Source organism: Telopea speciosissima, chromosome 7 (genome assembly GCF_018873765.1).
Source record: "Telopea speciosissima isolate NSW1024214 ecotype Mountain lineage chromosome 7, Tspe_v1, whole genome shotgun sequence".
Taxonomy (NCBI): domain Eukaryota; kingdom Viridiplantae; phylum Streptophyta; class Magnoliopsida; order Proteales; family Proteaceae; genus Telopea; species Telopea speciosissima.
Window position 1 is genome coordinate 48,530,255 of NC_057922.1, and position 26,983 is coordinate 48,557,237.

General features: G+C 39.8%; 1 protein-coding gene and 2 long non-coding RNA genes across 4 annotated transcripts in view; 1 reads left to right on the forward strand and 2 right to left on the reverse strand.

Moving 5' to 3' along the window:
- Positions 1–16,165, forward strand: part of LOC122667776 — a 20,322-nt gene extending 4,157 nt beyond the window's left edge. The window contains exon 3 of the long non-coding RNA XR_006333852.1: positions 16,153–16,165. This is a non-coding gene — a long non-coding RNA (uncharacterized LOC122667776). The remainder of the gene's footprint in view (positions 1–16,152) is intronic.
- LOC122667775 (RNA demethylase ALKBH9B-like) overlaps positions 1–18,620 on the reverse strand; it is a 62,082-nt gene extending 43,462 nt beyond the window's left edge. Inside the window, exons 1-7 of one of the 2 annotated variants that reach the window (XM_043864200.1) lie at positions 18,402–18,620; positions 17,832–18,287; positions 16,837–16,922; positions 16,423–16,733; positions 16,027–16,098; positions 15,758–15,930; positions 10,297–10,414 (exon numbers count right to left, since the gene is read on the reverse strand). In XM_043864200.1, the coding sequence (XP_043720135.1) occupies positions 10,314–10,414; positions 15,758–15,930; positions 16,027–16,098; positions 16,423–16,733; positions 16,837–16,922; positions 17,832–18,287; positions 18,402–18,576 (1,374 nt within the window). In that variant the 5' untranslated portion in view covers positions 18,577–18,620 and the 3' untranslated portion in view covers positions 10,297–10,313. Of the gene's footprint in view, positions 1–10,296; positions 10,415–15,757; positions 15,931–16,026; positions 16,099–16,422; positions 16,734–16,836; positions 16,923–17,831; positions 18,288–18,401 lie in introns of those variants that run through there. The other variant, XM_043864201.1, reaches the window with a different exon arrangement.
- A 109-nt stretch (positions 18,621–18,729) lies between these two features.
- Positions 18,730–26,404, reverse strand: LOC122667777. Its single transcript, XR_006333853.1, has 3 exons — positions 26,324–26,404; positions 24,262–24,267; positions 18,730–18,740 (listed from the first exon to the last, which is right to left on the reverse strand). It is a non-coding gene; the product is annotated as an uncharacterized LOC122667777 (long non-coding RNA).
- Between the last annotated feature and the right edge of the window lie 579 nt (positions 26,405–26,983).

Sequence of the window (26,983 nt, forward strand, 5' to 3'; positions counted from 1 at the left end):
GGAAAAAGGTTCTATTTCGAGGGCCCTCGTAAGGGGAGCATGAAAATTTTAAAATATTAGGTCTAAACTATCGAATTTTGGTATAGGGGGATTCAATGACATTGAAATCGAATCAATTGGAGTTCCAGAGAAAAGATTCTATTTCAAGGGCCCTCATTGGCCAATAAGGATTAGAGCCATATAATTATAAGGTGAGCATGAAAATTGAAGATCTTAGGTCCAAGCTTCCGAATTTTGATAGAGGATCCGATGACACTGAAATCAGATCAATCGGAGTTTTAGGAAAAAAGATTCTAATTCGAGGACCATCATTAGCTGACAATGATGCGAGCCAGAAAATTGTGAGTGGAGCATGGAAAATTGAAAATTATTAGTAACATGTGTGTATGTATGTATATACATATATATATATATCACCTAGTTTTGTCAACATCAGGTTATCTAGATCTTTAGCATCTCTGACTTTGATTTGACAATACAAGAGAAGTATATTAAATGCTGAAAGTCAGGGCTTGACAGTGCCTCACTCGGGCAATCAAGGAAACAGTCGTGACGATCACTCTCACATTTACGAGCCTGGAAATCAGGAGTTATACCTCTACACAGATTCAAGCTGCGGCCATACGAGTTCTTGACCTTATACAACTCTTTCGTAAGGGCCGTGTCGCAAACTAACAGAGAGGATCGAGAATCCGAGATCTCGACCCTTGAAGAGTCAAGAAAGACGTCTGGAATCTGATCACCTAGGTGGAGACTAACCCAGGCATTTGAAGCACCCCCCCCACCATCAGGGTCGTATCACTATGTAACGGCAGTGTTCGGTCCGTTATAGGTACTACCTGTAGGGTATAATTGATGTGTCGGGTTTACCATCTTGATAATGAAAGTGCAACACTGGTACCAGACGCCCTTGCCCTCGAAAATGCTCTCCAAAGGGCAGCATGATAGGGGGCTTTGTTGCCACGTTGATCACGCCTTTCAGGGGAAGATGAGACCGATCAAAAGCCATTTTTCATTAAGATAAATCGATTCCGAGACAAAACGAAAAAAATAACCTCTATGCTGGTGCATCGAGACAAGGTTTTTGTGAAAAACGAACTCACTCCACTCGCCTCTGCTGATCTACCGCTGGTGCCCCTGCCCCACCACATGAATTCTTCTGTGCCCTTCTCCTGGGGAGGAGGTTGAAGTAGCTCCTTCATGCCTACTAACACTAGTTATTTCGGTTTTATACTGGTGGCTTCAACTATAATCCCAGCTCTATTTATTGGTCTGAGCAAGATACGACTTATTCGAAATTCATTGAATGAACAATTCATAAAAATCCATGTTTCTGTGAGATTCTAGGTATTCTATAGTTCCTTCTCGCGTCAATTGCCAATTCAATTCTTGGTCATTGAGATTCATGGGCGATTCGGATGTTTATTTAGGTTTGGAACCCTCTCTTTTTTCCCCTTTCAAATAAATCGAAAGGATTGAAGTTTTTCATTTTGGAATTGTGTCTCTTTCTCGAGGGGGGAAAGAGAAAGAGGGTCTTATAGAGGGAGGGGGGAACATTTGGGCGCATTTATCAAAATCCTCCACTGCATCCAGGATCACAAGTGGAATGCGTTGCAGGGGTGGGGAGGCAGCGAGCTCCGCTTGAAAAGCAAAGCGAGCCTATCAGAGAAAGTTGTTGCATGCGTGACAGATGCATCTATTTTCCAGCTGGCTTCAAAGTGCTAGTTGTAGCGCGCTAGCGCACATACTCTTCTGTGGCGCTGTTATGCCCATTTGCTAAAAGCTAACCGGGGAAGAAGGAAGAGCTATCAAAATTGATATCTTCTGAAATATTGAGGATGCTGCAGCAGTTTGGTTTCACCTCGTCATGGTGTGAGTGGATCAAGGCTTGTGTATCCATGATTTCAAACTCAATCTTATCTACCCCTATGGTGACTTTTCGGGGACTAGAGAGACTAGACAAGGCTCGTAGAGACCATACCGATTCATCTGGATGGCAGACTCCCTTGGTAGGCTTATTGATTAGGGAGCAGCTTCGGGACTTGACTCCAGTTTCCCTCTCACAATCCATGCCTACCACTTATCTACTAAAAAAGGGGGCCCTCTTGACCATCTGAAGAGATTTTTCGGCATAGTTGGAATAATTTTGACCGTGAGGATTGAGCTACCAAAAGAGATTTTGAAAAGCAAGCTCAGTTTTATGGACTGTTGTTAAACGTATGGTAAGAAGATGAGTGAAATATCTTGTGTGTATTTCTATTGATGTAAAGAGATATACAATGTTTACACGGGTCAATGACCCCAATTAGTCCTAAGATTAGGCTGTTAAAATAGGAAAGAATACAACAAGGATCAATTATCCTAGTCAGTGATTGATATGAATCAATTATCTCAATCAGTGGTAGGTATGAAAAATCATATATGGTAAGACTCCCCCTCAAGTTGGAGTGTGAAGGTCACAAACGCCCAACTTGGAACTGAGATTGTGGAACTGTTCTCGGCCAAGAGAATTTATAAACAGATCAGCAAGCTGGTTGGCACTAGAAATTTTGGTCAGGTGGATTAATCCTTGTTGAAGTTTTTCACGAACAACATGGCAGTCGATTTTGATGTACTTCGTACGTTCGTGAAATACAGGATTAGATGCTATGTGGATGGCAGCTTGGTTGTCGCAAAACAAAGGAGTGGGGAAGGAAGAAGCGATCCCCAGGTCCTTCAAAAGATAACGGATCCAAGCAATTCCACAAGTAGCAACAGCCATAGCTCTGTATTCTGCTTCAGCAGAAGAGCGGGAGATAGTAGATTGTTTCTTTGTCTTCCAAGGGATAGGACTAGATCCAAGTAGAATACAATAGCCAGTCATCGAACGCCTAGTGAGGGGACAAGTTGCCCAATCGGAATCACAATAACCCTGAAGATGAAGAGATGTCATGGCCGAATAAAATAATCCCTGGCCAGAAGTGGTCTTCAGAAACCGAAGTAGCCGATGAGCTCCATCCATATGTGGTTGGCGAGGTGCATGCTTAAACTGGCTTAGGATGTTCACTGTGTGAGTGATGTCAGGTTGTGTGACCGTAAGATAGATTAAGCGCCTGACGAGATGGTGATAGATTGAGGGATCAGATAATGAATCACCATTGGTGTCTGTGAGGCGCAAATTCTGCTCCCTTGGGGTCTCTACTGGGTGAGCACCAGTAAGACCAAAGTCAGTGAGAATGTCCAAGACATATTTTCTCTATGAGAGGTATATACCCTTGGTGGAGCGAGTGACCTCAATGCCCAAGAAATATTTCAGAGGACCAAGGTCTTTGCTATAAAAATTCTGGAATAAAAAATCCTTGACTTCAGTGATCAATTTGTCATTTGAACCTGTGAAGATGATATCATCCACATATAGCACAATATAGACTGCTGCATTATCCTGCCATAAAATGAATAAAGATTGATCAGCTTGGGATTGATGGAACCCAAATTGTAGTAAGCTACTGGAGAATTTTGAGAACCACTGCCGAGAAGCTTGTTTCAAGCCATAGAGAGATTTGTGGAGCTTGCAAACAAGATTCTCCCCCTTGCGACGATATCCAAGAGGAGGGGTCATGTAAACATCCTCATCGAGGTCACCATGCAAGAATGCATTATGAATATCCATTTGATGGAAAACCAGCCTTTAACGGCAGTGAGAGCAATTTAAGTGCGAACAGTAACCAATTTTTCCATTGGGGCAAATGTGTCGTGGTAATCGACACCTTCCACCTGATTGTAACCTTTGGCAACAAGGCGAGCCTTATAGCATTCTATAGAACCATCGGAATGCCTCTTAATTTTGAATACCCACTTGGAGCCGATGGATTTTTTGTGAGCTGGCAAAGGAACCAGTGACCAAGTCTGATTCTCAAATAAAGTGGTGATTTCAGCGTGCATAGCGTCACGCCACTGTACGCCACTGTGGAAATCTCATTGCTTCGGCAAATGTGGTAGGTTCAGTAGTGCTAGTCAAAGATGTTAGAAAAGCAATATGATTTGAAGAAAATCGAGTGTACTGTAAAAGGTTGTGAAGGGAATGGGAAGTACCTTGGATGAGTGCCGAGGAGGGTAATTGAGACTGGGGAAACGAACATTCGTGATCATTGAGGTGACTTGGACAAACCCGAGTTTGAGGGCGAGGGGAACGGGCAGCAGGGGGGTTGGAAGGAATGATGGGTGCGGGATTGGTGGTGGGGGCAGCAGCATCGTCTGTGTGGTGTGCATCATCATCTTCGATCTCAATGAGTGGCAAGAGACGCACAGGTTTGGGTGGATGATCCAAAATGGTTTGAAAAGGAAAAATGTGTTCATGAAATGTGAAGTCTCGGGACACAAAAATCTTGCCTGTGCTAAGTCATAAACCCGATAACCCTTGTGTGTGTATGGGTAACCAATAAAAATTCCCGGGGACGCCTGTTGATCAAATTTATGTTGGACTGATGGGTTGCGAAAACAAAGGCAACCAAAAATGTGAAGGTGAGAAAAGGAGGGTGATTTCCCATATAATATTTCATGTGGAGTCTTGCCATGGAGAACCGAAGAGGGTAGACGGTTTATAAGGTGGGTTGCAGTGAGTACATAATCGCCCCAAAATTTTAATGGTAAATTGGCTTAAAATCGGAGGGCACGGGCCACAGCCAGAAGATGCCTGTGTTTTCGTTCCACCACCCCATTTTGTTGAGGGGTGGAGACGTAGCTAGATTGATGAATAACCCCCAAGTGTTGTAAAAATTGGAAATTGGGTTGGTTAAAAAATTCGGTGCCATTATCTGATCGAATGACTTTAATGGGGACCCCAAACTGGGTATTAATCATAGCAAAAAATGCCTGGATTAGGTTGGGAACCTCATCCTTGGTTTGCATGAGATACAACCAAGTGCTGCACGAAAAATCATCCACAATGGTTAAAAAATAACGGGCCCCGGATAAAGAGGACGTGCAGTATGGTCCCCACACATCAAGGTGAACCAAATCAAAGCAAGCAAATGTGGAAATAGTGCTTTTAGGGAATGGTAAACGATTTTGTTTCGCCAAGGGGCAAACAGTACATGAACAATTATTATGAAAAGTAATGCTAGAGTCCAATTGTTTTAAAAAAGAAATGATAGAAGCACCCGGGTGGCCTAGGCGACAGTGCCATAGGTCCAAATTAGAGCGATTGGCAGCCGCAACAGATGGGTGGGAAACGTCCAAGAAATAAAGATCACCAATGCGTTTACCCGTCGCAATAGTCCTCCTCGAGCAAAGGTCCTGAAAAAGAGAAGAAAAGTGAGAAAAAATGACCGCACAAGAAGCTGTAGCAGCAAGCTTAGGGACAGATAATAAATTGAAGCGAAAGGAAGGAACATATAACACATTTTTAAGTTCGAAGGTGGGTGATAAAGAAATACTGCCAATATGAACCACAGGAGTATGGGTACCATTAGGTAAAGTAATGGGTGATGCATGCAAAGGGGTGGATATATTGGAGAATAAAGACAAATCACAACATATGTGATCGGTCGCCCCAGAATCGATAATCCAAGGATTGAAACCTAAAGATGAAGCAAAACAGAATTTACCAGCAAGAGAAGCAAGAGGGTGGGTATTACCAACAGGGAGTAACGCCAAGAGCTGGCTTATCTGATCAGCAAACAAGGTAGGTGCTGGTTCTGAAGATGCCACGGCTGAAACGTGGGACGGCATGAGGGCTGGGCCACGAGTAGCGGCACTACAGCGGTTGGGAGTGGAAGGCTTAGATGAACGGCGGGGATTCTTCCCATCGGGGTACCCGTGCTTCTTAAAGCAACGAGCTTCAGAATGGCCGTCTTTTCCACAGAAGTCACAGTGGTAGTGAGGCCTAGGGCGCTGGCCAGTAGCCTTAGAATGGCTGGCTGCCATTGCAGCAAGTTTAACACTTGGAGCAGGAATAGAATGAATGGGACACTGACGTTCCTCTTGGAGTAACAGCAAGTAGGCCTTGGCAACCGATGGTTGAGGATCCATTAATAATATTTGACTGCAATCAGCCGAATAAGAGTCGTTAAGGCCCTGTAAAAAATCCATTAATGAATCGGAATCCACATATCCATTGAGGGTGGCAGCAGCCCCACAAGTGCATGCCGGCAGGGCACAGTAAGAAGAGAGTTCATCACATAAACTTTTCAATTTGGTGAAGTAGGCTGAGATAGAGTCATGGCCTTGTCGCAATGTAGAAATGGAGCGACGGATCATAAAATTCTAGGAGCATTCTTCTAAGAAAACCGATCATGGAGATTGATCCAAGCATCACGTGCCAAATTAAACCAAAGAATACTATGCACAATGGTGGGGACGATGGAATGGACGATCCAAGAGAGGATCATGCTGTTGCAACCGACCCAATGTGGAAAATCAATAGAGGTAGGCTCGGGTTTGGGCAATGAGCCATCAAGAAACTGGAGCTTATTATTCGCCTCAAGCGCCATGAGCATGGCACGATGCCAGGTAGGGAAATTATCACCATCAAGTAGTGGGGTGACAAGAGTTGTGCCTGGTTGATCCGATGAGTGAAGGAAGGATGGAGAGTGGGTGGGAACAACCATGGCAGAGGAAGAGGAAGAAGAAGGTGGATCGACCATGGTGGAAAGGTAAATCCCAGAATCTACTAGGCTGATACCATGTTAAACGTATGGTAAGAGGATGAGTGGAATATCTTGTGTGTATTTCTATTGATGTAAAGAGATAAATATATACAATGTTTACAAGGGTCAATCACCCCAATTAGTCCTAAGATTAGGCTATTAAAATAGGAAAGAATACAACAAGGATCAATTATCCTAGTCAGTGATTGATATGAATCAATTATCTCAGTCAGTGGTAGGTATGAAAAATCATATATGGTGAATTGGTACTAGTCATTGTCATTTGGATTCCTTGACTTGATTTGTCCGATGAGAAATGTGAAACGAAAGAAGGATCCTCCTGCTGGGAATTAGATCCTGCTGCTGGGAATTAGATCCTGCTCTTTGTCCCCCCTCTTCGCAGAAAATGGAGAAATGCAGATTCTAGGTCGGGACTGACGGGGTTCGAACCTGCAGCTTCCGCCTTGACAGGGCGGTGCTCTGACCGATTGAACTATTTGAAAGGCCGCCTATCCATTTTGAAAAGCCAGTGCGACTTCTGCCAGTGAGACCACACCAATCCACTATCAGGCGAGGTGTGAAGCGATCTCGTACTAAATGAAACGACTAACCCTTATTAGAGCAAAGGCGAGGCGCCTTTAGCCTTTATCTTTATTAGAAGTAAGTATAGTAGGGTCGTTGCTTGTTTAGTAAAGCGCTAACGCGCATCCAAGAATCAACGGATGACCTCCTATTTGAGTAAGGCGCATTATTTCATAGAGCTATATAAATATATAGTTTTTTTTTGGTAAAATATATAAGGGTAGATTATATGTCACCCCTAGTTTTCAAACAAAACTCAGATCACCCCCTAGTTTTTGAAATAAGAAGGGCAAATTTCATGGACACCCCCTCTAAGTATTCAATATGTCACGGATTTACCGAACTTGGTCAAAATGTCACAGACACCCCCTACTTTATGACTTTATTTCAATTTAGTCCACGCCGTTAGTTCTCTGCAGTTAAGTGGTTGTTAACTCTTTTTAAATGGCAAAATTACCCTTACCTGTGAACTCCCCATAATACCCTTAAGGGTAAAATCCCAAATACAAACCATTCTCGCCACCATTTCTTCTTCTTCTTCGTTTCTTTCTGCTTCATCGCTGCAACCTCCGACCACCACCAATGTCAATGACTTTCATGGCAGCACCTAAACGGACCAATGTAATCAATGCCCAGGCTCGCGTGTCTATCAATCTATAAATACAGTTTACATATCTCCATCTTCTTCTACTCATCGATTCCTCTTTTATTTGCATTCAATTTCTCTATTCCTGTTTCGAGTTTTACTTTCTCGAATCTCAATTCGATTGTTCCAAGCTCAAAGAAGAAGAAGAAGAAGATATTGGCAATCTTAACAAGACAGTAGCTCATCCACCAAAGGAGCTGCACCCCTGATTCTTCAAGGAGTGCTGAAAAGACTAATCTATTTCCAGAGGAGATTCTCAAGGATTTCCTCTCTTCCCATCCGGGTAATGCCTTTTCCATGGCGTTCAACAGTGCACTCGCTAATGTTCGTCCTGACCAAATCTACTCCCTCCACAACCAAAGGTACCCATATTGTGCGATTTTATTTGTTGCTTTTGAATTTCTTCAAGTTTAGATCAGAAATCAAACAGGTTATTAGAGATAAGAATGAAGCAATATTGAAGACCATTTTGTTTTTTTGTTTACCTGTTCACAACCGCTGTCCAACCACCCTCTCTTTCCCCTTCTTCTTCTTATTCTTATTATTCTCCATACACCATAACCGAACCCATCTCTCCATTGAACTTCAAAATCCATCTCTATTTCCCTTCCATTAACCAAATTTCCATCATCATCGTTACCCACTCCCTTTCCAAAACCCCCAAAACGAAACCCATCTTCCTCACTTCATTCTTTACCCCAACTCAAAACCCCTGCCACCACTTCTTTCCCTGGTTTTTGCAGGTTAAATGATGTTAACGACCTCATTTTGTTTTTCTTAACGTTATCTGATCGGATCAATTTGCAAATTGAATGAAATCCAAACTCTAGGTCTCCCAACAGTTTCCAGTGGGAAAAATTAGGTGAAATTTGGGGATCGGAGGTTATTTCTTACAATGGGCAATGATGATTTTAGATTGATTTTGAGCAATTCAAGGGGTGGATGTCTGGAATTTCATGGACACGGCAATCTCCGTTGACTCTTTGGATTACGGAAACGAATTGAAAGATCGAAGGGATGAAATTGTAGAGCGGCTTTACGGACAAATAAACAAATCATGGACACGGCAATTTTGGTTGGGCAGGCGTCACAACTAATCGAGGGGCAGGCCGTTGCAACAGGTGGTGGGGTGGTCGTGGTCGTGGGGGAAGACGAGGGTGTGGTGATGGCGGCGGCAGTGGTGAATGGTGATGGTTTAGTACCTTAAACGGAGTTTGTCAAACATTGGATACCCAACTTATAATTTTATCAAACGTTAGGTACCTTAACTGTCATTTACCCTTTTTTTTATTTAAATAACTAAGAGGGTAAAATCGACATTTTAACTTTGGGTGGTAATCCTGCTTAACGTGAGGGGGAAGGTTGCCATTTTGACAAAGTTTGGTAAGTTCGTGACATTGAATACTTAGAGGGGGTGTCCGTGAAATTTGCCCATTAAGAATAAATGATTTGTAGTTTTTTTTTTTGGGTAGAAAATGATTTGTAGTTTCAAATCACAAATAGGTCTCAACCTATTTGTGATTTTTGATTTATTCTAATTTGTCATAAATATTAATGAGCATTATAAATTATACCAAACACATGTAAAAATAGAAATTAATAAGATAAATACAAATACAAATCATACCCTCATATTGATAGAAATCTACATGAGGTTGTTATTTCTTTCCCAAATTTATTTGTTTCAGCATGTTATTTCCACTTAAATTGAATTTGAACCGAATTATCGAGACCATGTACAAACAGAATGAAACCGAACCAAGCCTATTCATTTTTTATTTTGAGGTTATGAAAATTATTCGATTTCATTTTGATTTAATTTGTACATATTGTATCTTAAATCAAATTGAAAATAACTAACCGAAAAATCAGAACCGAACCGATTGACACCTTTAATTTTCCACGTAAAAGGGTCAAATGACAAATCGATCATTTGATATCAAGGAGATTCTCTAGGTATAACATATGCTAAATTTCAGACCCCAAATTTAATTATTAAATGCCACATGTATTGAAATGCATTACTATGTATGTTCATGCGCATCTTCTAGTACTCTCATCAGTATTCGTTCATATGTAGTTTTTCAATGCTTTTGTTTTGCCTTATGGAGAATTCTATTTGGGTTGAAACTTGACATGTGAGCAATGATGTCTACTTGTCTACAAAATTTCAGCGCAATCTGATCGAAATTGGCACATGCCCATGGCTTAGTGAGGTGGACCATAATATTAGAAAACCATCTCCATAATTATCATTTATAAATTTTATTTTATAATCTTCTATCATTTGGCCTTTTTTTTTTTTTTGGTTAATTAATAAACACATTGGAACATGATTGAGTGAAGAAAAGAATCTATTCATACAATGGAGTAGAATCCTCTGTTCCCAAGAAATGATTTGGGGTGGAACCTATACAGTGAAAGAAGAATCAGTCAATGAAATAATAAATATGTCATCACTATGACCTATTCTTGTTAGGTTTTGATCTGCTACTTGAGATTGAGCCACCAAGTGGGGGGAAATCTTGTTCAACAAGGTGAAAAGAACTGCCAGCTGTCTCTAGAAGAACCTCAGACTCATTGCTTGAAACCTTCTTATTTCGATAAATAGTTTTTGAATGTGGAACTTGAATTTGAATGGAAGCTTGATATCGTCCATCTTTCTGAATGTGATGGAGATCTTACATTAGAAAAACTAGTTAGTAAATAATACAGTATTTTCTATACCCAATTTGGAGAAATGAAGGTTTGAATTTTGAAGGACTCGTAACACTACCTTTTGGCGGGCACACACGGAACACAATGTTTAGCTACGTCAGCACTATTCCCATTCAAGATTAGTACTGATCTGCAAGAGAAATATCGCAAAATACCATAAGCAAATGTATTGCAAAATTTTTTTGAGAAGAAATGAGAGAGATCACATACCCGACAAGCAAAGGTATGGAAATTGGACTAGAGAATACTCCGGCACCCTCAATTTTCAGATTTGAACCGAATAATATGTTGCATTCAGTCAAGAAAGATACAGTACAGAAAGGTCTCAGAAAATCATGGTGATCAATGTGAGGAGGAATGCAGTCCCCTTTTTCATATATGTTAACAATGCAACTATTCGGAATGCATGTTGGGGGCAAGACATGCCATCTAACCAATCTCTTGATCATGGTCTTGAACAAGGGGGGCATAGGATCAACTTCCTCATCTCGGATTATACCAGGAGGGTTCCCTCTTTTGTCCTGTCAAAGACATTTTTGTGAGAAAGACATGGAAGTAAAACAAATAAGGCCAAATGTTCTCAGTGTCGGGGGTGCATGCAGGTTGCGTCTAGACACATGGGGAGTGGGGGGAAATGGCAGAAATACCCACCCCATGTGTCTGGGAGCAGCCTACACTACGGCACAGAGAACATAAGCCTAACATATGAATAACAAAAGCAAGCAAAATTTACAGACAACAACAGATGCTAAAATGAAATTTTACCATAGCATAATTGTAGCAACAACCAAATTGAATCGTAACTTGCCCTTTAATGGGCATCCACTTCTACGGTTCTGAGTATGTACGTACTCTAAGTTGGCCTTCTTGTCCTAGTCGTTGTAGCTTATAGACATGATCAACAATCTTCTTTTGTTCCAATTCATTAAAAACCTTGATATGAAGCTCAAGCCCGCTTACTATATTTACTGGTCTCCCCTTAATGTTCCCTCTATGTACAAAATCTTTCTTCCTATTAGCCCGTGATATATCATTGAATTCCTTATTAAGTGATGCTTCAGAAACACTTCTTTCGTCATTTCTCTATTGCTGCTGCTGCTGAAGATGGAAACGATGATAGATTATCTTCTTTTCCCTTCAATTTCGATTTAGTAATCAAGAAGGAAGAACTCCATAAAAGGCGGTGGTTTTATTTATAGACAAAGACTCCCATTCCAAGTCGAAGTCGCAGACTCAGACTCGCCGTTAGATACTGGTGATGTGACTAAAACTACTAATTCGGTAATTCCTTCTCACTTTCCAAATCAAACACTGAGATGACGTCATTCCCTTCCAACACACTGATTGGCCCACATGGCCTCACATAAAAGTGGGGCCTATTCGGATGGATTCGGTTCCAATTCAAACACTGATGAATAGCCTTAATTTCCTCCTCTTCTTATATAATAGGGATTTAGCTCTCCTCTCCCCTTTTATAAATTAAGCTTCCGTTTGTTCCGATTCCCTTTTTGTTTGAATCAAACAACCAACCATGATCAATTGGGTAGCACTTGCCTTTTCTGAAAGGGGGGAAAGTAAAAGAGGAGCTGATAAACAGAAGAAGGGGTTTCCAATGCCGCCGCCGGGACAGTCTAAGGAGATGAAGAAGATGAAGTCGTCACCACTGGTGCAGCAGGCAAAGATGTTGAGATTTGCGTTCGAGTTTGATGGTTTACACTTTTCTGAGACCATTCTGTCAATTGAGATGATGAAGAAGAAGAAGAAGTAGTTGTCACCTCACCAGTCACCACCGTTGCAGTTGCAGGCAAAGAATCGTGTCGTAGTGCTTATGGGGTCCGGCAGGGAGTCTAGGAGAGTTTATCTCTCAGTTTGTTTGTTTGCTTCTTTTTTTTTCCCTATTTTTGGGTGAAACTTCGTTTTCTTTAACAGTAGACTGATCAGATTCTTTAGTTAGTTTCAATTTTATTCTATTTTAGACTACTAATTATACTTTTGTAAATTCCAAGTCAGATTATTAGAGGAAAATTAAGAGTATTCTTAATTCTTACATCTTCATAATGATTTTATGGATTCAGATCGTCTACGGTGCCCTGCTCGTAGCGGCCTGAGTGGCGCACAAATAGGGTGCACCGCAATGACGGCCTTACTCCCACTTGGGCAAAACCCTAGGATAGGGGTGAGGTGGTCATTACAGTGCATCCTGTTTGTATGCCGTTCAGACCGCTGCAGGCAAGGCACCGTAGACAATATGAATTGATGATTTTATTGTTGTTTGATTTCGTTTCTCTCTCTCTCATAACCAAGTGGGGGAGCATCTTCACACATTTTTGTAATTTCCTAGTTCGGATGAATAGAATATTGAGAGGATTTCAAGTGGCGTCTTTTTATCCAATCGTAAAAACATGGGCAATGTAGTGCACTAGACTGCACTTGAGAGGATTCTAAATTGCTAATAGCTTAGACCAAATAGGCAGGTGGCATGGGGAGGGCTAGCGTGATCCTTTAAAAAGGAGTGAGAGAGAGATAAGCATAGGCTGTGTTTGATAACTCTCCTGGAGAATAGTTCTTTCGTTCTCCAAGAACATAAAAACACCCTCTAGTTGTTTGGCAAAACTGATCCATTCTTCTATTCTTGTAAAACGAACCGGATAAAAATTGAACTAGAGAACAGGTTTGCAAGAACATCAAAATATGTTCTTTACAAAAAAAAAAAAAAAAAACCCAAGTGCTCAAAAGGGGGAAGAAAAAAGGGGGACACTTCTATATATGCTAAAAGTTATGAGAAAATAATTATTAGCAAAATTAGTTTTCCTAGACAATGTCGACTAGGTAGGTCTTGTTGGAGATTTTCAACATAATGGTGTTGGGAATAGTCCCACATTGGAAACGTAGGAGTATATACTTTGGTATATTTAATATAGCCCTATCTATAGTTTAAGTTATTAAACAAAAGGTTGCTACGGTGTATGTGCGAGCTACCGTGTATGGGCGAGGTCTTTGTCCGAGCACGTATGCGCGGCGTGGGCTGTAGAGGCATTAGTGGCGCACGCACTTGGCACTTGGCACTTGGCACGCTTGAGCAAGATCCGATCAGGACCGTTCCTTTTGATCAAGTGGTCCGATTTGAATCTGGATGAGATCAACGTATTCGAGTTGATCAACATTATGGTGGTTAAACACGACGGTTTAGATCATGCGATTACGATCTAACGGCCTGCATTCAAAGATGGAAGAATCCATCAGTTGGGAACAGGTGCCAAGTGGCTTATTAATATTCAGAGGATTTTCAAATTTGAATATATCCCAAAAACGTTCTCTTCTTCTCCTCATTCTCAGAGTGGGAGACAATTCGTCTGCAACTTATTTGCATCTGGAAGTAGGGATGAAAGAATTTCATTTTAAGGAAAGCGACTCTGTAACGCACCATGAAGGTTCAAGTCAATTCCTGTTCTAACAGGTCTCTGATTGGGACACACATAATTTGACTTTATAGAATTGTATCTTCACTCATGTGGCTGTTATTTCATTTCCAACTTATTTTTTGAGTCTGTTCCTTTTCGATTTTGAGTTTATGAAAATTATTTGGTTTGGTTTCAATTTCTTCATATTGTATTCTTGAATCAAATTGAACCAAATCGATTGACAGCTTTGAATTTTGTCACATAGAAGGATCAATGACAAATCCAACCATTGGAAATCTAGGAGATGCTTTAGGTATAAAATATGTCAAATTTCAGATCCAAATTCAATCACCTTTTTTTCCATAAGTAGGATCCTACTTGGATTGAAACTTGACATGCGGGCAATGATGTTTACTTGTCTACAAAATTTGTACCCAATCTGATCAAAACCGGCACACATGCCAATGGCTTAGTGATGTGGACCATTATATTAGAAAACTCTCCTTGATTATCATTTGTAAATTTTATTTGGCCAAAGGTCATGTGCACGGCATGTGCACAATTGAACACATAACCGTGCGATAGAGTTCAACGTGGATCAAAATGACCAAACCCGGTTTTTTTTTTAACAATTTCACCCCTGGTGCGTATCGTTCTATTGATACGAGATCAGACAGGTATTGAGATTGGTGGTTAGTGATACCGATACAGATTGCCGGATTCAATACCGATACCTCAAACCATGTGAAGAACAGTTGTTGGATCCTCCAAACAAAGTTGTTAACAAGTCTTATCGTCCCCCTACTTGCTAAACTAGACCCCAAAAATTAGGATCAGCTGGGATTCTGAAGGGAAAAAACAAAAAACTTTCACCTGAGCCATGCCTCCGCAAGTTGAGCCAAATTCTCCGGCTCAACTTTTAATTAAATCAGGTTGGATTGAACCGGATCAATATCATGGTCCGGCTCAACAATACCAAAAGATGTACCTATTAAGAGGAGGACATCTTCCTTCTTATATAGACCATACACCCTAACCAAACCTAGCTGATGAAGGATTGGGAAGGGAGGAATTTGAGTTTACATGGGACCCCCACTCAATTCATGCCAGTCATGGACTCATGGAGACCCACACCCCTTCATGAAACCCACATTTGGGGGGTGCCCTTCTCAATCCTTAATTGAGGCCCTTGTCAGGGGGATCCATCCCTACTACATAAGACCCACATTGCAGTGTTCCAAACCCACATCCCCAATATCTTTGGGTTCAGCTTTCAAAACTAATCAATGTCCCAACCCAGGCCTAGTGGAGTTGCAGTGCTATTGAAACTGCAGATATTGCATCAGTTGGTCTACTCAAGCCAGCCAACCTGAACAAGTATGCTTACATACCTACCTGGATCAGGGGTTTGGCCCAAAATTTGCTTGCTTGAATCATGGCCCCAGTTACTTTAGAATACTTTTTTATGCAATGCATTGACTTGCAGAATCTGATATTGCTCAATGTAGTAGGAATGAGAAACTGAAACAAATGCTGGAAGAGATACTGAATTTGATTAAACAAAATTTATTCATAAACTTTAGATACACAAAAAAACCTAATTCAAATCACGATCCAATTACACAAATTAACAGAGATAGAGAAAACCATGGGTTTACACAATAAAAATAAAAAATATAGCAGAAGAAAAACCAGTCAACGAAATCTCTTATTGTTAGGTCTTGATCTGCCACTAGAGTTTGATCCACCAAATCGGGGGAAATCTCGATCTCCGCTATCTGTACTAGAAGCTTGCTTATTTCGATGAATAAGCTGATTTGGATGTGGAACCTGCTGAGCTGAAGACTTGGTCCTAGAGGAGGAGAAATGAAGAGGCTCAAGGCCCTCCAACTCTGGATCAGGCTTGAACTTGAATGGCAGCTTGCTATCGTCCATCTTTCTGAATGTGATGGAGATCCTGCATGCCATGATAAAAACACTAGTTAGTAAATAAACTAATTATGCCAATCAAGAGAAAATGAGGCTTTGAATTTTGATGAAATCATAGCATTACCTTTTGGCAGGCACACCTGGAACACAATGCTTAGCTACATCAGAGCCATTTCCTTGCAAGACTAGTACTGAGCTGCAAGAGTAAAACATCACAGAATATCATAAGCAAATGGTATAACCATTCTAGCTACTATATAGCCCCAATTCACTCCTCACATAGTTTATATACTTGAAGGCACAACTGCTTCTATAAAACTGTGTTTAAGTAGTTGGTGACAATTTTAAATACATCATTCTAAAATGTCAGTTTTTCATTAAAAAAAAAACAGAGGAAAAGAATATAATAAATGGAAATTGGTAGTTATATGAGGCATGTTCTCTATCAAGTTCATTTTCATGTATAAGCCCAATATGAGGAGTACAAAAAAAAAGAGAAGAACTGAGATAGTTCACATACCCGACAGGTAAAGGTATGACAATTGGACCGGAGAATTCTCCAGGTCCATCGATCTTCAGATTTGAACCGAACAGTATTTTGCATTCAGTCAATAATGACAGAGTACAGAAAGGCCTGAGAAAATCGTGGTGGTCGATATGAGGAGGGATGCAGTCCCCTTTGTCATAAATGTTAACAATGCAACTATTCGGAACACATGTAGGGGGCAGGACATTCCACTTGACCAATCTCTTGATAATATTCTTGAACAAGGGGGGCAAGGGATCAACTTCTTCATCTCGCATGATACCGGGAAGGTTCCCTTTTTTGTCCTATCAATGAAACTTTTTGGTGAGGAAGATGTGAAAGCACAAAAAATGAATAACAAAAGAAAGACAGAGTTGCAGAAATGGCTGTGCTGAAGTGAAATTTTACCACTGCATAGTTGTAGCAACAACCAAATTGAATTGTAACACGCCCTTTACCACGCATCCACTTCTTCGGCGCTGAGTATGTACGTGCTGTAAATTTTTTGAAGAGAAGGTAGAATGAACATTTGTTATATACTTGTAAAAATGGAACTTGAAGCAGTATCTGAAAGTAACAAAAGAGATGTCCTTTTGAAAGAAAGGTCAGATGAACATATATTATATGGTAAAGGTTTTTTCTACATAGTCCACTTAGGAAGCCTTACCTAAACGGCCCTAAAAATTTTCTACATAGTCCACTTGGAAAAGTTTTCCATAGTTCAGTACAGCTCCACATTGTTGATTGTCAAGTTAAAATCAACAGGATTTAAGAACTACCATTATAGGTCAAGACATGGCTCACTGGATGAAAAAGAAAGGGATTGTCGAAAGGAGAACATGGTATAATCTTCAACAAAAAGGTAGAACCATCTATGTGATAGGTGCACTTTAAATGTTCCTATCACAAGTTAAACAACCACAACCAAAGATGTTCCTGATAGAAGTATAAATATCAACAATAAGGTTCATGGGCATAAAACAAAAGTCCTCCACTCATCCTGTTCACTCCACCCATTTCAACCTCACATCCACAGAACTGGTTAGGTAGAACAAAATGTAAGCACCCGAAAATCAATGAAATGACCACTGCACACCAAATTGTGAACTCCATAGAGCAACAAGATCATCTTTGTAACCAAATCAACTCTGATAGTCCATCTAATTTCCTACCTCTCAGAGATATTCTATTTAATCAAACTCATGGGTAATTAGAGGAATTATCATTACCTGTGCCTATCTTCATTCAATCCTCATTTTACCCTTCAATAAATTGAAGAGTTATGCAACTTAATTGTATAGAAAATTAACTAACACTCTCAAACTGTATTAACAGGCAAGCCATGAAATCTAAATTCAGGAACAAAAGTGAAACCAAGATAGTGGAAGGATATATATATATACCTCTAAGTTGCCCTTCCTGTCCTAGACGCTGTAGTCTATAGACATAATCAACAATCTTCTTCTGATCCAATTCATTAAAAACTCTGGTATGAAGCTCAAGCCCACTTACTATATCTACTGGCTTCCCATTAATCCTCTCTATATATGCAAATTCTTCCATTCTAACTCGAGACATTTCATTTAATTCATCAACAAGAGATGCTTCAGATTCATCCAATGAATGTTGGCTACTATTTAATAATGCCGGAAAGGAATCAGAATAACTCATCTGGTGTCTCACATAAGAGACAGGAGTTTTTGCTAAGCTCTGGGCAGTATTCTCATACGAATGAGGGTTCTTTCTGTCAGATGTGGGCCTCTTCCTTGGTGAAAACAAGTTCGATGAATCCACAGAACAGAAATCAGTCAAGCTCTCTGAGTAATTACCATTTAAAGATGGTAGCATATCAAATTTTCCTGCAAGTGAACTATTAAAATTAAACGAATTCAATGAAATATTAAAAACCCAAGAGTCAACTCAAAAAGAAAAAAAAGAAAGAAAAAAGAAAGAGGAAGACGAACAAGAATTACCATTAGAGAGATCTTCAAAGCGACTCTGGAATAAACCCTTGTCCCGTGGACAGAACCCTTCAGATAACATCTCCAGGATATCCTTCCGGCGACAAAGCTGCTGAATAGCTTTCAAAAGAGACACAGAGTCGCCGGAAGTTTCCACTTTCTCGCCAGAAACACCTTCTTTCGTCATATCTCTGCTTCTGCTGCTGCTGCTGCTGCTCTGCAGATGCAAACGATAGTGAGATGCTTCTTCCAATTTTAGTAGTCAAGTCTTCTTCTTCTTCTTGTTCTTCCTCTTTCAGATGCTTTCCCCCTTCAATTTGGTAGACAAAGACTCGAAAGAGAAAGTGAAGACTCAAGTCAAGTCAACTGTAAAGATTAAAGAATGCCAACATGAAATTTAACTAACTGGATTTATTACTTGAGCTGCAAGTAAGATTTTTTTTATTTTTTTGTTAACAGACTATTATTCCTATTTCTACTTTGATTTAATTTTCAGTCCGCCGCGCATTGCGTGTCTTTTTTTTTTTAATTTTTTAATAATGAGAGCCGAGTATTCATAGTTGTCAAAAATAGATGGTACCAGAGTACCAACTTTCTAATTGTTTTTTCTTTCCATAAAAGAATTTTTTATTTGTTTTTACCCAAAATAAATATTTTTTTGGTAAGAGAAAAGTTTTGTACCGGGGAATTTACTTCCCAAACCCAAATATAGAGGAGATTAAATGATCCCCGCCCCTATGAAAGATAAAAATCCCACCTCTATAATGTTAACATGTGTGCTCTCATTAGCTTTGTGTGCATAGGGACCAGTGTCTCCCACAGAGAATGTCAACCCTGGAAGAAAAGGATCTTATCCTGTCGTGGCAGTGCAACTCCACTAAACGACAAGAAAAATGTGGGTAAGATAATCATTTCATAGGTGGGTCCCACCTGGGCCCCACATGTGAAATGACCACCTCCCCCTTGTATTCAGGGTGGGTTTTGGTGCTGCACAGTGCAGCTCCCGCCACAGTTGCACAAGATCCAAGTCCGTCAACCCTATTTGGTTAGTAGTTTTCTATCCGAGAATGTGGTCTACGCTAGCGCTCCCATGCGTCTATCTCTCTCTTCCTTAAAATAAGGGGGCAGAGATGTCTATTCATATAAAGAAGAGAAAGATAAAAGCATGCATCAGACTGATGTCGTAGGCCACACTCCCAGATAGAGATTTCTTTTCCCCTCCATTTTATAATAGAAATGATTTCTATTTTTAACTTATTATAATTTTAGATTTTGTGGTGTGATTTAATATTTTTCAATCTGCCGAGTATTGCATGGTTCTATAAAAAAAAATATTGATTGTTCTTTTTTAGAGAAAAAATAATGAGAACCGAGTATTACACAGTTGTCCAAGATAGATAGTACCATTACCAAAAAAAACACGTGACGTGTGGGGAAAAGGTATTAGTCGGTATGGTATCAGAAATGTGGTACGGCCAATACTGTACAAACGATAGAAATCAGATACTGAAACTGTACCATTCCTAATACAATTTGTATTTCCAATATTTATACCATTCCGATTTGGTACGATCTGTATTCGATATAAAAATGATTTTTATTCTGTATCAATTACGGTTCTTTATTCGGTACATATACAAGCATTGTAACAACCATAATTTCATGAAAAATATGGGCAGAAATGTGCCCAAAGATTACGAATGATTAAAATTCATATCCAGCAAGAGTAATGTATCAAAAAAGTAAGTTACAGAATTTCTGTAGAATGTGGAGAAGGGAAAACAAGAATTCTGACCAAAATTTGGTATGGTTTAGCCTCGGTTTAGTACAAATTCGGTGTAGTATAGGGAATTTGGTACAGTATTGGTAAATATCAACAGTTGTCTTAGAAACTGATACCGTACCATATCGAGAGATTCTATTTTCCCATACCGCAACCATATCGAATTTGTACCGGTACAATTTGGTATGGTTTTATACGGTCGGTTTCGGTTCTAAATTGACACCCTTAGTGTGGGGACCAATGAGAGTATGCGTGTTGGCATTATGGGGACCGATTTCCGCCTTTCATGGGGCCATGGGTAGTCATTTCGCCCCCTCAGTGTTAGGGCATGGATGATACATTCCCTCCCCCTCCCCTTTGTTATCATATGAGGAAGTCTTTTATACTCTTTTACCATTTCATACATGTATCTAGTGTTCTTTGCAAACAATAGCTTGGTCGACTGGTTTCGACTTGCCGATTGAAGTGCATTCCCTTTAGGAGGTCAAAGGATCGACTCTATTAGTTTCCATATTGTGCCAAAAAAAGGCACTAGCTCTCCCCCCTTGGTAGTCATAGATTCCTATTGATTTGTCTTAGTCTTTCCTTTCTAGCTTAGATTAGGATTACAAAAAAAAAAAAAAAATGATCCGAGAAGAGAAATTCTCCGACGGGAAAGCGAATATAGGTTGTAGATCTAGAAAGAACAAATGATCCTCTCCGATTTTGAACTCCAGCAGACTCTCGTCCCTCTCGCACGCACGTAAGTTGCAGAGGTAGAGAGGAGAGAGAGAATAGTGGAAAAAAGTAGACAAAGCATAGAAATGTTATTTTTTGGAAAAAGCAAGAAATGAATTTTGAAATGAACAGTAGGATTCGTTTTGGACACATGGCGACCATCGGGAGAGGAATTAGATGAGCCTTCAAAGGGAACCCTACGTGTGGCATGGTAAGTAAGGCAATCCAAAATCCAAACCATTAAATTGAAAGAAGATAATTTGTATCGGGCCTTCAAGTATCAAATTTCAGCCCCTAACTCAATTAGATGGCCCACCATATACTGCATGGTATTCATAATTTTTACATAATTACATCATTCAATCATGCATAAATAGTTTTTGACCCAAAATTGAAACAAGAGCAGGGGATAGTGGCGTTGACATAGTTGTTGAGCCGTTCTTTCTTTTTTGAATGGGGTATTGATATCTCCATGGTTCACCCAAGAGTGAGTTATCATGTCTGGTCGCCTCCTCCCCAGGGTTGGGTTGCCATCAATTGTGATGGCTCAGTCAAACAGGATCGTGGGGGGCTATGGTACAATTGGGCGTGATCATTTGGGAAGGCCGATCTTTGCTATTGCTGGTGGAGCGAGTGATGTGAAGGTAGTTCAGATGGAGTTGCAGGCCATTAAAACCGGTCTCTTGAAGGCTTGTAATCTCAAGCTTGCTCGGGTACAAGTGCGTTCAGACTCGATGCTAGCCATTAAAATGATTGTGGGTAGCTTTGCATTATCATGGGAAGTTCGATGGCTAATTGAGGAAATCAGAGTTTTACGTGGCACTTTTATTAATTGTTCGTTCGCTCATCAGGTTCGGGAGACAAATTCGTGTGCAGATTACTTAGCAGGCTTCGTGAACACTTGTGTTGAATTTTCATTTTCTATGGATTCTCTCCCTGTGGGTCTTTCTGATATGATACAGAATGATGCTCGGGGAAAGAAATATCCCAGATTGTAATCAATTTATTCTACTAATATAATATAATCTCTTTTTAAAAAAAAAAAGAAAAAAAAAAAAAAATGACCGTCACACCATCAGGAATTTTTGTCTTTCCATAGGATATAGTGATCATTTCGTGTGGCCTTATGTTTAGATGCAAGAGCTATGCACCACGCAATTAGGTAGCATTTTTTTTCCCCCTAAAATAAATAAATAAATAAATAAAAGACTACATACTTTGGATTATGGGCCGGTTTGAACCTTTTGAAGGCCCATGAATTATGGAGGGGTTAGGATCAGGTCCTTCTTAAATGCCAAGGTACCATGGGCATCTAGTGAGATGGGCCTGGGATTACCATGGCCTTGCCCATGACCGGCCAGAAATTTCTTTTTTTCTTTTTGTTAAGACCTGCCAGAATTAAATACACGCTAACACGCTTAATATTGATCGATGGAGGAAAACTGTGGATTTCAAATCCTCACCGTCGATTTCAGCCCTTCGATTATTATAGTAACCAACGGTAAAAAATCAATAGCTTGAGAACAAAGCTAACTCAATTCAGCGAGACAGTTGAATCAATGTTTTATATGTCTGAAATCTGAATTCTTACTAATTAATAAGAGAGAGAGAGAGAGACCACTTCCACAGTTCCACCTCTCGCTTTCTAGCAGTAGTAGGAAGTGAAAGTAGCTTTACGAAAAAGGTAAGAAATCTTCTGTCTTTCTCGTTTCTGTTTCATCTTTTGCTTTTTAATTAGATATTTATTATCATCAATCCAGAAACCTGTACGAATGACCATGTTAGGGTTTTAGTGGTTCAGAGTTCGGACATCAAAACTGGTTTTCTTTTTGTTAGGGTTTTGTGTTCGGATTTCAAAACTTGTTTTCTTTACCTCTTTTCTTCGCTCTCTAATCAAATTTTTTTTTTTTTTTTTTTGTTGATGAAGAAGAACTGATTCAGAATGAGCATCGTAGTAGTGGATGATGAAAGGCCATCAAAGCTTCGTCGCCTTTGTTGTTCTTCAGACTCATCAGTTCCAGCAACTCCTTTTCATGGGTACGTACGTTAGAACTTCTCCGTTTTTGTAAAAACCCTAAAATTAAAAAATCTTGTAATATGGCTAATAGCTAGTTCTACTACGTTTTAACTAATGATGATGATCGATGATCTGTGTCAACACAAACAATGTTAATTGCAGGATTATTAATGATGTTTCTATTATTCCAAGAAAGAAGAAGTTGAAGCTGCTGATGGGTTCTTCTTACCTACCGAAGGAGAATTTGTTTAAACCTGAAGGGGAAGATGCCCACTTCATCTGTGAAGAGCAGCAAGTGTTTGGTGTGGCTGATGGGGTTGGATCATGGGCTAAGAAGGGAATTGATGCCGGACAATATGCTCGGGAACTCATGTCAAATTCTGTAATGGCAGTCCAGCAAAATGCACTCATTAATAAGGGTTGTGTGGATCCATTGATTGTACTCGAAGAGGCCTTCTCTAACACCAATACTCAAGGCTCTTCCACTGCTTGTATCCTAGCCTTGGCAGATGATGATAACGTAAGCTAGTAGTGTTCCTCTTTTTTCCTCTATTTTTTTTTTAATGATTTTTAGGGTTTAATTAGGGTTTTATTAATGTCCATTAATTGTTAATTGATTCATTATTTGTAATAATCTGTTTTAACTATCTTTACTATTGATCAATAACCTTGTAATTAATTAATTAAACTCTTACAATTAATCACATCATCATTAATTCTTCGTTTGGGTGGGGTTACAGTGCATACATTACGCAAGCGTAGGAGACAGTGGGTTCTTGTTGATCAGAGGGGAAGAACTAATCTACAATTCTCCCTCGCAACAACGCCGGTTCAATTGCCCATTTCAACTTGGGAAACACCCTCGGAGTGACAATCCCACTGCAGCTTTTGTAAGTATTTTTATTATTTAATTTACACAATTGAATTAAATGAATTTATATAAATTAGGTATTTTTTGGAATTGAAACCAATTTCTCTTATTAAAATTTAGCTGGTCTTTTTTGGTTAATTTGAATACATATATATATGAATTACAGGAGTTCAAAGTTAAAGTTGAAGAAGGAGATGTGATTGTTGCAGGGACTGATGGACTATTTGATAACCTATTCCAAGAAGAAATAGTGGAGACAGTAAACCTATTCACTGCTTGCATAGGGATGTATCCATACTATTTGGCTCAGATGATTGCTGAAAATGCAGAGATGAGTTCCAAAGACAACGATAAAATCAGTCCCTTCTCAGTCTCTGCAGAGATGGCTGGTTATTACCATTCTGGTGGCAAGAAAGACGACATCACAGTTGTAGTTGCCTACGTTGTTCCATCATCATCCTAGCCTTGATGATTAATTTCCCACTTATCACTACAAACAAAAAAGAAGGTAAGGAAAGAGTACCCAAGAAAATATACACTAATGAATGAATTGTTTTGCTTATTATTAATAGTTGAGACATGTCTACTGTAATATATATATTTTTCCCCCTTGAGGATGAATAAAATTTCGCTCCATTCATGGGGTTTTCGCGTCAAAAAAATTAAGACATGTGGCATATTTGGCCGTGGATGTTTCTACACTTTGAGGCTGTGTGTTTCAGACTTTTGTTAAAATTCCAAAAAACATGGTAAAATATTGGGAAACCTCTTGATAGGTCATGCATGCATTTGGTGGCTTTTCTCATGTATTTCCATTACCATGTATGATATTTTCCCCTTTGATTTTCAAGGCTTCTATTGAGTCAAGTTCCTTAGACTTTCCTTCTCTAGTTGAACCACACATCATATCCAAGGTTATTCTGGTGGCAAATCTAACTAATGCTTCATGGAAGGATTATGTGGAAGTTTCAACCAGTGGAGGGAATGGTTTAGGTTGAATATGTATCCGATATATAGAACACCCAAATTGATTTATTTATCATCCCCTGTATGGACATTTCCTCCCATGTATGTCCATGCATCCTCTTGAAAACCATCTTCTCATTTTGAAGAAATCTCTTTTATTTTGTGGATGTGTTTTGATTGAAACTAGACATGCAAGAGACTAGAGGTGAAACAAGGCTGGGTTGGGCCCAACTCTGAATCCTCTTAGCTTAGTTTAGCTCAGCCCAGGGCTGAGATATCTCAGCCTAGGCCCAACCCTACCGGGCCAACAAAGCCCAGCCTGGCCTGATTATTAACCCTAATTTTTGTTAGGTCGGGTTGGCCTTGATTGACCCTGATTCTATGCACGAGAGAGAGAGAGAGAGAGAGAGAGAGAGAGAGAGAGATGCTTGACATCACATCTTGAAAAAAATTATAAAAGGTAAAACATAATCTAATACAGGTCGAACTGGGCTCAGCCCAAGGCCTCAACCCTAACCTAGAGTCTGAAAATTTCAACCCTAACCCACTCTTAAGGTTGAAAAATCCAGCCCAAACCTAGTCGGGACTTAGGATGGGAAGGATACACTATAATATTGACAGATCCAACAAATCTAATCCAACCAAATTTGCCACATGGCATGGCTTTCCAAGTAATGGTGTGATGAAATCCAACCTTGCTAGTTGCCCCACCCCTCCCTAGCTTTTAGCTCCTTAGTATGACAATTAAACCTGCTATATCAACATGTACTACAATTATAAATGAGACGTGCAAAGTCATATTATCTCTTTAATGAGGGTAAAGCCTGTAGGTTATGAATGTAAAATTTCATTATGATTTAAGTTAAAAAACAAAAGGATCTAACCCGGTATTGACCTAATAGCAAAAACTCAAAATAAATTAAAACCGTACTAGACCGAAATCGAAACCGACCGAACTGATCGTTTGACACCCCTAATTGTCATACACCATATTCTTTTTGTTGGATCCATGGTTGCTTTTTCTCTATACGCTAGTTCTTCGCTGCGCCATCATTTGAGGAATTGGGATTGGATCGGTCAGATCAGCTGATTCGTATAGGTATATCGACATAGATCATTAACCAATATCAATTCTTGATCGATCTCGTATCGATACGGAACAAGGGTAAAACAGTAAAAATCCTACTTTTAAAGAAAAATAGGGATAGTAAATCTGTCTGATCTGCACCGATCCGGATCGATATAACTCAATCCCAATAATAAATCTCTGCTCTATGCTCTGTTCATGCAAACAAGGAATTTGCAATTTACAAAATCGTATAATTGATTGTGGAGAGAGAAACGAAATCAAGAAAGAATAAAATCAATATGAAGATGCAAGAATTAATAATACGTGATTCTCCTCTAATGATCTACTAGTCTAAAATAGAATAAAATTGAAATTACCAAAAGAATCTGATCGACCCAGTGTACTGGTAAAGAAAAGGAGTTTCAATTCACCCAAAATTAGAAAAGGTGAAAAAAGGCAAAAAACGAAAACGAAGAAGAAGATTAAACTAAACTCTTTCAGAGTCCAAGACTCGCTCCCAGGTCCCCATAAGCACTACGACACGATGGTTTCAAAAAAGTGTAACCCATCCATCTCCAATGCAAATCTCGGCGGCATCTTTCCCTGCAACTGCAACGGTGGTGACAACTTCATCTTCTTCTTCTTCATCATCATCTCCATCGACACGACGATGGTCTCAGAAAAGTGTAACCCATCCAACTCCAACGCAAAACTCGGCATATTTGCCTGCTGCTGCTGCACCGGTGGTGACAACTTTTTGATCTTCTTATTCATCTCCGTCGACTCTCCGAGCGGCATTGTAAACTCCTTTTGTTCCTCAGCTCCTTTACTTTCCTCCTGTTGAGTAAAAGAGGAAAGTAATACCCAATTGATCATGGTTGTTGATACTTGACAGAAAGAAAACAACGAAATGGGAACAAACGGAAGCTTAATTTAGAAGGATCTCGATAGTATAGCAGAGCAGCTCTGATAAGCTATAAAAGGGTGAGACTTGAGAGAGCTAAATATATATATATATTGCTATTATATTCTAAGAGGAGGAAAGCTCGAATTGGAAAGTGAGAAGGAGTTGGGTATGCAGAAGGAAATAGGAACCGAATTAGGAAAGAGGCCAAGAAAGGAAGGAATCGCACTTGTTCATCAGTTTTAGGACCCACTTTTAGGTGTGGGG